Here is a 16,493-nt window from a genome sequence, read left to right on the forward strand (position 1 = left end):
ACAGAGGGAGGGCAGGAATGGTTATCCTTGTTTCCATTCCTGCTGTGGGTAGAGCTGATGCAAGCAGAAGTGGTCAAATACCTTCGTGTGAGTTCAGGTACAGAGTTCAAACATACCTCTAATTTGGAAGCTTTTGTATTCTGCTGAACCCAAAATGCCATAGAGGAGAAACAAGTCATGTTTTCATCAAGGTTTGGAGCCCAAGCCATAGCACTCAGTGGTAGCTGCAAGTCCATGGTGGTTTGGCTTCAGACTCACCAGTACATGCTAAAGCACTTTGGCAGTATTCGCCTTTTGAGAGCTTTCTGCTGGAAAATCTGCAGCTGGTTTAATTCTGGGCGCACGGTTTGCTGAACACAGTTCAGATTTTCTTGGTAGAGATTTCTTGGACTAATAATCGTAACTCTCTGGTTGTTGAGGTCAGAGCTCAGAAGCGGTACGCTTAACTTGCCCGTTCCTCCCCGCGTGGAAAACTCAACGTGCAAAGTTGTGGTTGCAACATTGAAGGATTTATAAAAATGAGCTATTTCCTTTGGAGACAACAAATAAAGCGATCTTGACAGAGGGCAAGGAGATTGCTGCAGAAATGTGAACAGGAAAGCTGACTCGATGGCTTATTTGAACTTTGAAAACCAAAACGTGATTTCCAAGGGTGGGGGTGAGATCTGCAGCCCTTGTGCCAGCACAGCCTGGCCCAGCTTGTTGGAAAGGTTGGAATTGTTTTAAAGCAGTTTATTTGTGTTAATGAAATGGGAAGGGGGAGTGTCAGGGGACAATATTAACCTATTGCAGTATGCCAGTCTGTTCTGTTGGGAGGGTATTTCTTTTCTGGATCACCTCCAACACGTCTAAGTGGTATTGTATAAGCCATCTCTATGCTGATGTATAGGGTGCCACATAATGCTTCCCTTTTAAGTGGTTGTGGTCTGAGGATATAAGTAAGGCCAAGTAAATAGGGAGAGGAAATCAAGAAAGCTGTGTGACTTTTCCTGCAGCCTTAATACCCTTGTGTTGCATCTCACCTTCAGGTGTGCAGCAGCAGCTGCTGGCTGGGCATGGAACTATTTCTTCCAAACATGCATCACCCAGAGAAGCGGTGGGGGAAAGCCCTGCTGGTGTCCTGAAGCAGCAGCTTGGAGCATGAGATCCTCACTGCCTGTGTGTGAACCATCTATCAGGGAGTGCAGAGGAAGTGAGTGAGTGCATTTAGTTGAGGGCTGAAACATTTAGTTCAAAGAGAAATCATGTTGGAGGACTCAGGCAGCTTAGTCTTCCAAAAAACAGCGTAAGATAGAATATGATGGATTAGTTTCTAGTAAACAAGGCTTCTCTGGAAACATGTCTCATTGGAGCTGTGGTCATCACGGTCCCTGGGGAAGATTATTGCAATTCCTTGGAATTCTTTCTCTGGCCTTTAGGGAGCAGCCTGGATGAGAGGGTTTGCCAGTTTCACAGAAGCTGATGGCAGCGTTGCTCTGTTTTTCCTTTCCAAGTGTGCCTGCTGAGATGACAATAGCAGGTGCTCTCGCTTCATTTTAGGCACACTTACTTCATTATCTTAAGAACTAATGTGCTAGGCTACTTAAGTGTTGCATCGAAACAGAGCAGTTACCAGTTGAGCATACAGTTCTGCATCCTTCGTGAGCACAATGCCGTTATGATTTTAGTTAAATATTTGGCTCATTTATTTATTTTTGAACAGAAGAGAAAGTAGCACTTTAAATTCTTCAGTGTATCCTTCTTCATAGTCAAGGAGCTTATGGAGGTAATTTGGGTTCTCCCCGGTGCACTGCGTCCTCTCCATTACGTGTTTACCAGTCAACTGACACTTCTCAAATATTTGCTCTGCTGTTTCACTGTAGTTGCCCTCTCCTTCTCCATTCCCTCACCATCTTTTTTCCGTGGAGGTATCACGCATATTTCAGTCACCTTATATTTAAATAGCAGCACTCCCTCCCAGTGCAAACAGGCAGTCGTTAAAACAATGAGGAAGACCAACAGTGGAGGAGGCTATGGGTGAGGCTAGGAGTGTGCAAGTGCAGTGTTGCAAGAGGCTTCCTTCTGAAGCAAAGAATCTTTCCGTTAGTGCCAGGATGTCAGTCTGTAGTGCTTGGAGAGACAAAACAAAGGGGAAATCAGTGCTGCAGAGAGCTGGGCATCGCTTAAACTTACAGAGAGTTGTCCGAATTACTGCTGAAGGTGAGACAAAGTGACACTGGGACCACCATGTTTTCCTACCTCTGCCTGGAGCAGAAGGGAGGAAGGGGAGGAGAAGGGGATTTCAGGCAGCCCTTGCTTGTCCTCAGGAGGTCCCTGCTTCTTTCCCTTGAACAGCAGAGAGCTTAGTGAGACTATAACAGAGCACCTGTGGCTTTTTTGAGGGATCCAGCATGTGTGAATTCTCCTCTGTAATCCAGAGCACACAGCCGTGCTCATACTTTGCTGGGAACTCCAGACCTGTGCATCCTTACCCTGAATGGGGAATCCCCCGTTGAGAATTAAGCAGCACACTTGGATTACTGCAATCCCTGTCCTGTGCTCAACCAGCAGGCTGAGATTGGATGTGGTGTCCTGGGAGCTATGGGGCTACAAGTGCATAAAAAATAAAGGAAAAAAAGCATAAATTGAAACTATTTCAGTTTCATCTTTTCAACTGATGTGGTGTTTAATGGTTTTGTGGCTCTACAGATAAAAAGCATGGATGTGAGAAGTAGTGTTAAGCAAAAAACAAGAACTTAATATATAGCACGTTTATGCTTTGTTTGTTTTTGCAGTTGTTTAATTTGTAAATAAAAATCATTGAGAAAGGAGCTAGGCTGTGCATGATGAAGGCAACGTGAGCTGGCAGGGTTGCACTCTCTGAGTCAAGTCCTACGCTTCTAATGGGATGTGTGATCTTGGGTGACTTAGGTTCTCTGCCACTCAGTGTTTTGTACTTGGAGCACCTTCCAGGTTAGTCTCTGTACTGACAGACAGTGGAGATGAATGCCTTGCTTCCTTTGCAGCTGCCATAGACCTTTGGAGTTTTCAGCTGAAATTTTCCATGGGAGGTGCAGATCCTTGTGCAGCGGATGTGACCTTACTGATAGCACATGTGGTTTCCTTCTTCACCTTCTGCTGACCTACTAGAGGTAAAGAACAGCAGGCCCTTGCAGATCTGCAAACCAACAGAGAAAACCTCCGTGTGTGCAAGCACAATGTGCAATGAAAACATGATGTAGTGCTGTTACCTACACCAGTGATTTCTCATTGTCGAGACCAGTCCGGAAGAACTCAGCTGGGCAGAGGTTTTCCTTTTGTAGTACAGATCAATATGGTTACTTAACAGGCTGACTATTTCCCAGGTGCCAACTTTGTATCTGAAATCAGCTGATAGTCTTGCATTTCTGGCTCTCAGGCTGTCCCTGGTTAAAATAGTCATCAAAGGGTGACCTTTTGTTTTAGCATGGATCATGCCTGCTTTGGTCCTTTCTCCTCTCTCTGGTTTGTCAGCGTTTGTTGCATTTCATAGCATGCAACGAGTCTGATACGTTGAAAGAGGATTGAAAATAGAGAGCGGCCTTGACTTGTGAACAGTTTGTGGATGCAGTTTTGTTTTCTGTCACATCATAGTTGCTATGGTGACTTAGCAAAAATCTCCTTAGCAGTCACTACATGCTTCGTATTCTGAGCAAAAGTCAGAGTTTTGCCTGCATTTTCCAGTATTCTACTAACAGTTGTTCTGCAGAAAAATGCGTGCATATAGGCCTATGCAATAAGTCTGTACAACTCCCACTGCTTACTCCTGCTGCTGTAGAAAGGTATGTACCTGCTGTGCTGTTCCCGTTCCTTCCTGAAGTAATTTCAAGGTAGGCAGAAAAACAACCTATCCATCTTGTCAAAATCATTGAGTACCTCTTCCGCAGGAGGGCAAAACTGCTGTAAGTGACATATGAGAGGGAACACAAACCCTAATAGAGAAGGGTCCTTCTCACGAGTCGGTTGTGCAATTGTGGAGGAGGAGGATGCATTCGGGGCTGATTCACATGGTTCGATTCAGGAAGCCTGAGCTGTGTTCCCACATCTCCCTGAATTCTCATGTCACCTAGGGCATGATCGAGAACACGATGCAGCTGCAATCTTAACTGAGGTTTTCCTCTAGGTTGATAGGTGGGGGATATTAATCCTTCTTTCAGTTTTTTTCTAGGTGGGGGATAATAATTCATCCTCTCAATTTTTCTAAGTCCACTGGGAGGCTAAGATTTGGAGTTATTCGTGTTTCACTCTCCTCTCATGGTGGATAGTGTGCAATTACAGAGTACTTCAGAAATACGGTCTGTGCAATATAAGAGTGCATTCCTAGGTGATGAGCAATCTGTTTTTGTCACTGTGCTCTTCTGATCTGCAAAATGCTTTGCCCCCAGCACTGAAATCAACAGAGGCTGCAACAGATGCTCACAGAGCAGAGGTGCTCCACCTGGTGCCTATGGAAGCCATACTGTGCCAACAGGTCGCATCAGCCAGCTCTGTCCCTTTCCTGTCCTGGTCAGGTGCAGCTCATAGCAGCCCTCATCCCTGATAGCGGTTGGAATCAGGAAACAGAACTTTTTGGACTCCAGTACCATTGCTACTGAGCATCCAGCATTGCTGTGAGTCCCAGCTGTGTTCCCTTTGACACGTGGGGCTTGTCACAAAAACAAACCGTTGGTCTTTTGTGGACTCTCAGATATGGCCCTCTTGATGATGGGCGTCTTCAGAAAGTCTCGAAGATACAGGTCTTGTTTTACTCCCAGAAATTCAAATAGTTCTGTTGGTAAAATAACTGAACACGCTGAAGTGCTTCTTCAGCTGGTTTTGACAGTAGAGGAGAAGAATCTCCTCATTAAAAAAAAAAAATTCCATATGCATTTCAAGGAGTATAATTAATACTTTTTTCCTGCTTATTTGACTCTCTTGTCATGGTACATACCACATAATATGACCTTATTTTCTCATCTTCTTCATGACGAACTTCTATTCTGTACTTTTTCAGACCTGAATTACTTTGTAGTTCTCTCTGCCAGTGCCTCATGCATGGGTTTCCCAGATTTTGGCACCTGTATGTCTTAGCGTGGAGAGCAGTTCTTTCCCACCAACCCTCTGATGAATGGTTTTGCCTTGTCCATTTCCTGTAGTTCTACAGAACTGATGAGCCCACTGCAGATCACTTTTTTTTTTCCTGCACAGCCTGGGATAATCAGCTTCTCCCTGGCAGCAGTTACATTTTTATCAGTTTTGTAAGGTTAATTAATGTAACAGCCTTCAGTCCCAGTCCTCGTAAATATGTAGAGGAAAGAAGCTGCAAAAAGCTAGCTGCAAAGCCTGGCTCGGTTGAATTACTGTCGAAGTTCTGAGTTGCATTCCCAGCTTGTATAAATCAGTGAGGTTTTCCTCCAGTGTGTTCCTACTCACCACGCACAGGACAAGTGAGGACTCTTCTTGTTGTGAAACACATGAGACCTCCAGCTCAGCAGCAGGAGCAGAAGGCTGATGGTGACGATGAGCAGGCCAGGGGCTGGGAAGTGTTTAGATGTGGGAATGTTGTTCCAAGGGAGCTCAGAAATTCCTTTCTGCAGCTCTTGGACGGAGCTGGGTGTCTCACCGCTGTTAGTCTTCCCGTCTGTTTTCTTATCACATTAATCTCCATGAGATTAACATTGACTTTAAACTCTTTCAAGTCATTATGACAAGTGTACACGGCAGTAAATTCTTCCATATCAAGAGTGAAACAAATTGCCCTGCGCTGCGTATTATGGTGTAGTACTGCTAATTGCTTAACTTGATAAATGCCTTCTGATAGGTTATATAGTTAATGAATAAAGATGTTAATTGCTCTTATCAGAAACAGCTACATTTGCAGGGGCGTTCTCTGGAGCCATGGATGTCTCCTAGGAGAGATTTATTTCAAATCGTCCATTGTTTTCAGCAGTTTCAGAGTCCAGGCTGAATAGTCTCCACCCCCATCAAAGTTTCCAGAGCAGTCAGCTCTTCCTACACGTTATTCAGCAAGGCTAAGTCTTAGTTGGGTATGGCAGACTTACTGCTAGTACAGCATGCTCGTGTTCCCACTGTACAGCAGCATGCCTGCTAAGAGCAGCCAAGGGAGAACTGAGCACCTGAGAGGGGAAGAACAAGGACTTGGAACATCCCTATTTCCTCTCATCAGCTGGAGTGTTTAGTTGGGAAAATCATTCTTGATTGTTGTTGTGTTGGTGGAAGTTGTCAGTCCAAATACACTTTAATGCAAATAACCATCTATATTTGTAGAATTCATATTTTCTAGATGCTCTTTTTGGAAAATATGTAGCTGAAGGTTTAGTAGATGATTATATGAGTAAGTGCCTACAAACATCATATTAACAATGGACGTCATGTTTATTCTTTCCCTTTTAGAATTTCCCATGGAAACAAGTGGGCAGATTTTTGCATTATTGAGTAGTCTGCTGCTGCTGACTTTTCCCAGAAATGCTAAGAGAAAGCCAGCCTTACACGTGAGCCTGAATGTTCTTCCAATTTTGGGAGCACTGATTCCCCCAAGGTTTGATTTATAGTGGGTTTTGGTGTGTGGCTATTCTGGAACCAAGTTGTTTCAAAGCTGTACGATTAATAAATCTTTGCAGAACTGGGGGGGGGGGAAAAAAAGTTCTCACTGAGTTTAAAACATACCTGATTTCCCAATGGAAAAAGTTGCATATTTCGTTAGGAGGCTAAAGGCTGACATGAAGGGAAAAATGGCTCCGTGACTTTGGGTTTTCGTTTGTCATAATACATTTCTTTCTCATTTATGAGCCTCTTAGAGTTCTTCAGGACTTGCTCAGCAGCAGGTAGTTAGCCAGAAGTTAGAGCTGTAACTAAACCTGGAAATTGACACATGCAGATTCTCTGGGCACAGTTTTCTAAGTCGGGATTAATTCTATAGAGTGAAGGAGAAGAGTGCATTTTCTCCCTTCCTTTGACAGATCTCAGGCTTTGCCAGGAAACATAAATCCCCTCTTCAGAAATGACAGCTATAAAAATAAGAATTATTATTTTCTTAAATAAAAACATTTTCAACTGAACTTGATTTATTGCTCCTTAAAGATGCTGTGGTTTTGGAATGTGAAGTGTCTCACTGCTCATCAGGGGTGCAGCATTCAGGTCCCTGCCCCACGATGTGCCCCCCATGTTATGTTAACGTACACGTTTCTCTTTCATGTTACAAATCAGACCGAACCAGCTAAAAAGTATTCTGGCAAATGACTGAAATGTATTTTCTTCTTCCATGTTATGGTTTGGGTTTCCCATGGAATGAGCTGCGGGTGGGGATGCAGCTCCTGGCTTCATGCGTGTGAGACCTGCTGGCAAATGGGAAGGTTGAGGACTTGTGCTGCTTCTTTGTCAACTGCAGTGACTCAGTGATTGACATGCACATACCTGAGCATCAGAATTGCCTGTGTTTTAAGATGAACCGATGACTCAGGCTGCCGTTTTACCTCAGGCCATTTCCTGATAAATGGCTGAACTGTGCTTGGTCTTGTGAAAGCACAAGGAACACCACTCCGTCCTCACTTCTGTGCGTGCCCAAGGCTTTGGGAAGGGACACTGGTGTGGGGCTGACCTTTGGCCTCTGCACCCAGCATCTCCTCGAGCCCCTGGGGCTCCTCCAACCATCCACCTACCACCAGTGTTTCCCACTAAACCACGTCCCTCAGTACAACATCTAAATGTTTCTTGAAGACGCGCTGTACGAAGGACTCCATTGTCATGGAGCTTCCACCTGGAGAAAGAAGCCATCTGTGTAGTACATGTTTACAGCTCAAATTCTGTGAGAATTCAAGTCTTCTTCAAAGTTAATGGAGGGTATTAAGGGCAGTCAGCACCTTCTTATGAGAGAAATTTAAATGGCCTTGATTCATCTCGTTTTATGTTTGCATCGGTCGATCCGGGATTTCTCCCTTCTCCAGTCTTTCAGAGCATGTTTTTGATATCTTTGCCTCCTGAGCATACTAGATTTTCTGCTGGCTGTTTTCATATTTTTCCCTGAGTGTTGTAATGCTGATTACCAAAGGATCTTGGGCCTTTGGCTTCCTGTGAGAACAAGATAATTACTCTCCAGTAGGCAACGCGTGACGTACAGTATCAGCATTAAGCCACTGGGATTCCAGTTACTAGTGTAGAACAATATTGCGGGTAATGAATAAGCAGAAGTTTATCATACTTCCTGCATAACAAGGCTTTTGTTAAAGAGACAGTGAAAATTGTTTTCGGCGAGGGCTAAAACAGAATGAGCCCTCCTGTAGCAAGCGTTGTCTAAAATGATATTGAAGCTTGGTTCATAGGCTTGCTGACTGACTTTGCTGCGTGGTGGGGTCACCAGGTGTGTTTTGAACAGTGCAGTTCATGGCCTTATGACCATATATGAGATGAACTTCGAAGTCTGATTTCCAGCTGCACCACCCACATAACTTACAGAAGAAAGAAGAAGAAACCAACAGAACGTAGGGACCTTCCCAATGCAGCTTGCTGATTTCACACTCGCCCCCAGAATCCCGTGTTGTGATGCTCAGAGTTGGCCCTGTTTGCCCCCAGAGAAGATGTGTTTTTTCCCTTGTCTTCTTATTTCGAGACCATCAATTAAAAATAATCCATGTATTGGGTGCAGTGGGAGTAAGTTTACTAAGTTTCAGTTAGATGTAAACCAGCAATAGTAAGAACATAATTCCTAAGTGTAATCAGCTCCATTCACTTGCAAGATGTGGCCAACACAAGGGCTTAAACTTGTGGGGGGATTAATCAACATTTCTGCAGAAGAGCAGTTAACTCTGCCATGGCAGTATTGATCAGTTTGCTTACACTATAGCACAGCCAGATGAGTGTTGTCTTTGAGGACCTCTGTTGAAACAATACCAAGCGCAGTGTATGTATGTGTACCCAGTACATACACACCTGTATCTCTGTGTATTTACTCATGTATAGGACATAACTTTATGCGGGCTTGTGTATATACATTATTTCAGCTTATCTCTACTTCAGATATAGTTGTACTTCTGCAATGCTGAAGAGCTATCAGGATGCTAATAAGGCGTTTCCTTGTTTCCTTGCTGCTGTCAATACACGTTGTACGTGTAATTGCAAAGTGCGGCTATTTATGTTTTAATTGTGACTTTTGCTTGAAATTGGGCGTCAACAGTGTCTGCAGTTTGAAACTGGTACTTGTGTGTGAGTGAAGATGAGTAGGTTGGGTGCTCTGCTTTTGCTTGTGAACTTAAGAGCTGAGGACAGCCAGGGAGAACAAGAGTGTTTGGAATAGAACCACCTAAATACGATACACTTTTGTCTGTGTGATTGAGATGCTGTTTCTTACGTTGAATGCATTAGTGTGGTCAGACACCTTCACAGCTCAAGTTCCATTGGTTTGAGATCCCAACCAAATTTAATTTGACATTTTAGTATTCCGTGCTCCTGAGCCTGGCCCACTCAATTTTTGTTTGTTTATTTATTTTTTGGGTAATCTTACTTGAACAAGTTGGATGAAGGTAGGGACTGATCTCCCTGCTGTATGGCCAGCGTAGGCATTTTATTTTACAGTTTTACAATGTATTGCAGTTCTACTGCAATCTATTTTCATCATCAAAAATAATTGTAATAGTACTGTTCTTACTCTGAGATTGTGGAACTTGTGATGACTACTAAGTAAACTTTTTTTCCCCTCTCCTTTGTTTCCTTGCAGCCAACTGGGTACATGGAAAACTCCATTTCCTACAGTGCTATTGAAGATGTTCAACTGCTGTCCTGGGAGAATGCCCCTAAGTACTGTTTACAGCTCACGATCCCGGGGGGTACTGTCTTACTTCAGGTACAGTAAACACAGAATTACATTTCTCTTTCTTTAACTATGAATCTTCTTGATTTTTTTATTTGCTGTTCATGAAATGTAGTCCTAATTAGCTGGGCTCAGAAAAGACAGAGAACTCCGTGCTGTCAAGTTATCTTCCTGCCAGCAAAGTAGCTCAGTGATAGCTCTGGAATGGTCCGTGTTGGTTGACAGTCAGAGTGAGATCTGGGCACAACAACTTAATCTTCTTGTTGATTGTATGAATCAAAATAGCACTCTATGAAAAGGAGCACTAATTTGAGCCTGGAACCATCAAAAGTCAAAACAGATCAGTTTGTATAGGAAACCCATATCTTGCAGTGGAACAAACACATATCCTTTTTTTAAAGATATTTAATCTTCACCAATAGATTTTAGATGAGGCTGTGTATTGCAGCCTGCAGCTTTCTCATGGAAGGGAGCAGAGGGGCAGGCACAGATCTCTGCTCTCTGGTGACGGCAGTCAAACCTAAGCAAATGACATGGAGCTGCATCAGGAGAGGGTCAGGTTGGATATCAGGAAAAGGCACTTCACCAGAGAGTGCTCAGGCACTGGAACAGCCTCCCCAGGGCAGTGGGCATAGCACCGAGCTGCTGGAGTTCGAGAAGCATCTGGACACTGCTCTCAGATAAATAGTTTGATTTTTGGGTGGTCCTGTGTGGAGCCAGGAGTTGGACTCAATGATCCTTATGGGTTCCTTCCAACTTGGGTTGTTCAGTGATTCTATGGTTTGCATGGGGCACTGCATTTTCATTATTCCTGGCTTTTTCATCCACCAGTGAGGGCTTATAGGGCTCCTTAGGTCACTCCAAGTTGTAGTGACAGAAGAGCATTCCACAGCTCTGACCTTTGGAATTACTTTAGATTAAGAAGAGAAAAGTAACTGAAGACCCAGCTGATGGAGCCCCGAAGAATTATAGGCAGTCATAACTTGAAAAAAACTGAAGTGACTTCAGCTTAGCTCATAGAGTAGTTCTCAGCATTGTCGCAAAGACAAGTTGTTCTCTGTTACCCTTTGTTTTTTCAGTTGAATATACAGTCAGGATTGTGTATATGCATTTCATGTGGCTAGGACTGTAAGCAGACTGGTTGAGTGATTTCTGCAGGAATTGTGTAGAAAAGATTAGTTTGAACTGTGGGAAACCAGTACGAGTAAGACTTCGTAGTGCTAAGATGACTCCAGCTCTCCTCTGCCTTTGTTTTGCATGGCTGGGGGGCCCATTTATACACAGAGCTGTTTCCCAGTAGCTCAAGGGAGCACAGAGCTTGACCTCAGCTCTCCAGGGGGGGCCTGGGATTGTTTTGGAGTATCATAAAAATATCATCAGGTTGTGATGATTTTCAACATGGCAAATGCACGGTCACTCAGAAACGGTTACACGTGTACTGTCCTGCTTAATAGGAAAGAAGATAAAGTGTGAACCCACAGCTCCCTGCTGAGTTTAAAGGCAGTGTGTTGGGGCACACAGAATTGGATCTGGAGTGGCCTGCATGTGTTTCTTTAAAATAAACAAACTCCACAAATAATTACGTTTTGTCAAGAATGGATGTATTTTCTTCATATAGATTGATGCCTTTACGTAACTTCCTAGGAACTGATACAGAAATGCAGTGAGCTCTTTTTCAGTTAGGTTTTTTGTGGACTGTCCATGCAGAATAGATCACATTTCAGTATGACTCTGTGGGAATTTCGACAGAACTGAAAACACAAGCTTTGGAGATGTTTTTAGTATGATTTAGTCGCCAGTAGTGTCTGGGTTCATCAAACATGGCCAGATCAGAGGGAATGTCAAAATAGATTTCTCATATGCAGCTGGGATGTGTATTCACAAATCGAAAGTATTATTGAAAATTATACAAAGTGTACTTAAGAAATGAAAATGCAAGAATGGAAATGGATTTCTATATATGTGACACATACTCCTGGGTATCCAAAAGCACTGTTCAGTGTGGCGCTGGGAAATTGAGATGCTGAGAAATTAGCTCTTGCATGCTTCAGTTCTTTGCAGATTTCCAAGACACTTCAATATATTTATGGGAAATTTCAGGTCTTTTATAAAAGCATTCAGCCCTGCTCGTCTGAGCAGCAGCGCTCTGATGTAATGTCAGGCACTGCTGTCAGGAAGTGTGTGATGGTGGAACAAGTCAGACTGGTCCAAAGCATGTTCCCAAGGTTTCTTCTGAAGTGCACTTGTGGTGAAATCTGTTTGCTGGCTTTGTTTTTGTTTCCCCTCAGAGACCTGATCCAGATGAGATTTGTGTGTAAGAAAAGGTTTAAATGAATTCATTTGACTTCTACTCCATGATTTATTTCATATTTCTGATTAATTTTAATTCTGTGCTGTGTGTTTGTACGTGCTATGTTTTATTAATCCGTTAGTACCACGGGATACTACTGGTATAATTTGACATGAAATGAAGCACTTCGATAGTTACGAATCACAAGTTTTCCAGATTGCAGAGAAGTGTGGAATTTCATCTTCTGTTTTGCCAGTTTGAAGCAGAAGCAAACTTTGGGTAGCTGGGAATTCCCTCAGAATGGAAATTCATTCCCAGCAGTTCTCGTGGGTGGGTGTCAGTGTGTGGCATTGGGACATCCTCTGTGTGTGTCTGCGGTAGGCATGAGACATCGAGTCCGTGTTGGAGCTCTCATCCCTCCATCTGCTATCACCAGGGCCTATTTCTGGCTTATTACTGCACAGCAATGAGTCAGAGAAGGAAGAGTGCCATTACCTTTCCTTACATCATCCTCATGTCCTCCCCAAGCAGTACTGACCCATCCCAACCCACCTGAACACGTGAGATCTGACAAGTAGTGCTGGAAGTGATGCAGCTCTTGGGAAATCAGATCATGATAATGGGATGCATCTCCCTGGGTTTCAGGGGAGGATTTGGTTCTCAGGCAGCACATGGCTTCATCTGGGCTGGGCTGGTGTTGGAATGTCACTGTGGTGGATGTGCTTTCTGCTTGGGGTTGCCTGAGCATCCATGTATGCCATGGGTTGGCAACAGTACTGAGGAGCTCAGGCCATCCATTGTGTGTGCTGGGACGGCAGGGACAAGCAGGGATGGCCAGGGACGACTTGTTCACCAGTGTGTCATGCTCTCCTTCCTCTGGCCAGCTGCTTTGGTCCCTGGTTCTCCCAGCACGAAGCTGTCAGCTCTCGTGGACTTCTTCTTTTTGCTTTTCTGCAAAGAAGATAGCAGGTGTGACAGGGCTGGAGCTGGCTCATCGCATGCAAGCTTTTTAGGCCAGGAAATAAGAGCTAAATAAGTGTGAGCTCTTCAGTATCAGTAATAGACTGTCCTCTTCGTGCTGTTTTCTTCATTTCTGTTTGTAAGGCACGATGTGCTTTGTGGTGCTGTGTGGATGCTGACGAAGGCGATGCTGCTATTGATAGTGAAATAGCTGCAGCAACCTATTGAAAGTGATTGAGGTGGGGAGAAGCTTATAGTTTTACAAGCTGTTTAGCAGCAAATGTAGGAAGAGTCTCAGGAAAGAGGCTTTGGTATTTTGGTTGTGATGGTGCTCTCCCACGTTGTCATCTCTTTTCGGATGGGTTGTGAATGCCATGGAGCTGCTGCCTCCATCCCTCTGCTCATGGTGTTGTATTCACATCTTGGTATGGTCAGAAGGAAGGACAGGCAGGACAGGAAACCCCAATGGGCACATCAGCTGCACGCTCAGCTCAGCCCTATGTTAGCCAGAGAGTCCCCACGGTAAACATTTTCACTGGAATTTTTGATAATGTTATGTTTCAGTCTCCTTGGAGGACTCCTCCTCTCTTTACATGTGATGAGGAAAGCATGACAAAAACTCATCCTGTGATGGAAAAGCATAGAGCAAGAACATCCTGCTGACCAGAGAGCAACGAGGGAGAGAAATAGAAATACAGAGTAAACTCGGGGAGAGTGAAAAACAGAATCTGGATCCTCAAACCCTACTTATAGCCACATCTCTTCAGATGGCAGAATCCCATCGGAGATTATGTGTGAAGGGTGCTGTTCTAAGGAGAAACATGGCAACTTTCTGCTATGTGGACAAGCCTGTTCTTGCATTCTGAGTAATGCACATGCCTGTAATGAATGATGCCGTAGTGCTGACTTACTGCTAGAGAGGCTTGGTAGCGTGGCAAATGTAGTGTGATGGAAGTGATGTTTTCTGCTGTGGCTGGTTGTTGCAGGCACGTTGGTGTCAGCAGAGCTGTGAATATCTATATTGGCTGCAGATCTTCACCATTGTTCATCAAGTGCTTGCTTTCTCGCACAGGTTCAGGTGCTCTGTTTCTCAGTAGTGCACAAGTTCCTGCTTAGTCTGCTCTCACCTGGGTGGAAGTTGCTGCAGGGGCTTTAGCACTGGCATGCAACTAGAGTTGGATTTCCTGTATTTCTTAGGGAAAAAACTCTACTTTTTAGAAGTTCACTGCTTTTTTCATGACAAAGCGCATTCTTACTCACTGGCTAAGAAGTGAAGTGGTTTGGATGCAGGAAGAAATACTTCCCCTTTTGAACAGAGGTGCACGTTTGTTCACATTGACCAAAGCTCAGTATATGCAGGCACTTAATCTCCTGTGCAGCTTTCCTTCTGTGAGCAACCCTTTCTAAACTGTTGAAATGAATGCTGTGAATGAAGCTGGCACTGCAGCTGGTCCCCAGTGGATTTTCCTCTCTGACTGAACGTTTGCACCCCAAAGATTGGAGCATAAAACCCTTCAGGACACAGTTCCAGGATCAACTCATCTTTGAAAACAAAAAGCAAGAAACCCTACCATACAGAAGTACTGCTTACAGCGGGCTTTCTTCAAGCAGCTGTTCTTTCTGCTCATTGGAATCATAGGTAGACAAAGGAGCTACATGTAGTTTCAATCTTCCTGCATCTTCTACAGATTTTACTGCCTAATTTTCCTGTTTTCTAAAGTTCTTTCCTACTGTGCTATATGAGAACAGTGGAAAGCCTTAACAATGCAGACAGCTTCAAACCATGGGGCACCCACCAGCCTGCTAAAGCCATGGAATTTGGGATCAAAATTCGGAGCAGAACTGGGCTCTAAAACACACATGGGACCCAAAGTGTCATTTTATGTTGATAGATAGGAGTGAAGTGCATTGCATGGTTTGGAGCTCATTGCCCTGAACCTCAGAAATGTATGGTAACTTGGACCCCTGGATCAGTGCGTGTGTGCTGTGGTGGCCAATGAGCACCCAAGATTTTCCCAGTAAGAAAGAAATATTTCTGAATGCTCCCTTTGTTGGTGCCAACCTGGAAAAGAGGGAGGAACGTGGGATGCTGTGCTGGAACGTGTTGTTGGCTGAGCCCTGCCGAGGTCGGGTACTCCCTGCAGCCAGCTGTGGTTTTGTGGCTGGCCAGGAGGAAGGGTGTGCAGCAGGATTAGTGCTCGTGGAGGGAGCTGCTGCCAGGCTGCTCCATCCTGATAGTGCTGCTGAGGTTAAAGGAGCTCTGCCTATCTGTGCTGAACACTGTGGAAAGAGCTGCTGATGGAACCACCGGCGTTCTAGGTTCCTCTTACCATTGACTCCTGATCGTTAATAGAAGAGGGAATTCCCTAAAGGTTTGTTTTTTTGTGTTCACTTTGTCTTCTTTGTCTTTGTTTTCCTTGGAAGTGATCTTGAAAAGTGGCTCGAACTCTGGCAGGTTCTAGTTTGAGAGTTGTTTGAGTTGTAACCTGTATCCAGATGCAAACTTCCTTGATCACTTCTCCTTTCCAATAGCCAACGTGTAGTCTATATGTAGATGATGCATTGTTCCTTTCCTAATTTTCCTTTTAAAATGCTGTTTGAAGGCCACTGCTTTCAAGTTTCAACTCTTTTCCAGTTTGTTTTTGTCTTTCACATTGTGTTTTCTTTGTTCTCTCTGTATTTGCATTCCACTGGTGTCTCTGGCTGATGCTGTTGTCCTCTGGAACAGTTTTTGTCATCCAATTTAAGGCTCCAGTTGGTTGCAAAATCTATCTACATATATCTATACATTCTATTTATTTATAGCATTCTTATAATCTGTAGTTAATGACATCCCAACAGCAGGAGGGTAACTAACAGTTCTCAGCAGTTCCCATTATAGGGCTCTAGCATTTTGCTCTTTCTTTAGACTCGAGTGGCTGTTGGCTCAAGGCATGTCATGGTCAGACTAGGGATTAAGGCAGGGTGGCATTATGCCTGATTGAGAGAAGTACTGCTGGAATACGAAGCTTGGTGTCAGAGTGGGGTCCAGGGAGGGAAGTTGTTTCTTAGCTTCACCTTGGCCAAAAAGACAAGAATTTCTTTCAGAAGAGAACATTTCCAGCTTCCTAGAGGAGGGTGGCTTAGTCCGGTGGCAGGAGCAAGTCACTGGAAGTCACCTGCCCTATGGTCTGTGGGCTTCTGGCCTCACTTGGGTTACTGTGCTTAAAAATACATATATATATATATCCTGACAAAGTTGTTAATGGACTTGAAGTTCCGGACAGAGCACTACAAATACCAGCTGTTGCAGTTCTTGAGAGTTTTACTGGCAGTGACGATGGTTCCAGCTGACAGTCTGTACTTCAGCTGTGGCCACTTCTGTTCCTCCTCTTCTCCCTGCGGGCTGACAGGTTTTTCCCATGGGTAACGATATACAAAACT

The 16,493-nt window shown here is 44.1% G+C and overlaps 1 protein-coding gene across 14 annotated transcripts in view; it reads left to right on the forward strand.

Moving 5' to 3' along the window:
• CMIP (c-Maf inducing protein) overlaps window positions 1–16,493 on the forward strand; it is a 123,094-nt gene that overhangs the window by 56,434 nt on the left and 50,167 nt on the right. For 11 of the 14 annotated variants that reach the window (XM_040707166.2, XM_423491.8, XM_046899729.1 and 8 more), the window contains one exon: window positions 9,728–9,853. In XM_040707166.2, the coding sequence (XP_040563100.1) occupies window positions 9,728–9,853 (126 nt within the window). Of the gene's footprint in view, window positions 1–650; window positions 2,200–2,244; window positions 6,510–9,727; window positions 9,854–16,493 lie in introns of those variants that run through there. The other 3 variants (XM_046899724.1, XM_040707168.2, XM_046899732.1) reach the window with 2 other exon arrangements.

The sequence above is a fragment of the Gallus gallus genome, chromosome 11, assembly GCF_016699485.2.
Source record: "Gallus gallus isolate bGalGal1 chromosome 11, bGalGal1.mat.broiler.GRCg7b, whole genome shotgun sequence".
NCBI classification, from domain to species: Eukaryota; Metazoa; Chordata; class Aves; order Galliformes; family Phasianidae; genus Gallus; species Gallus gallus.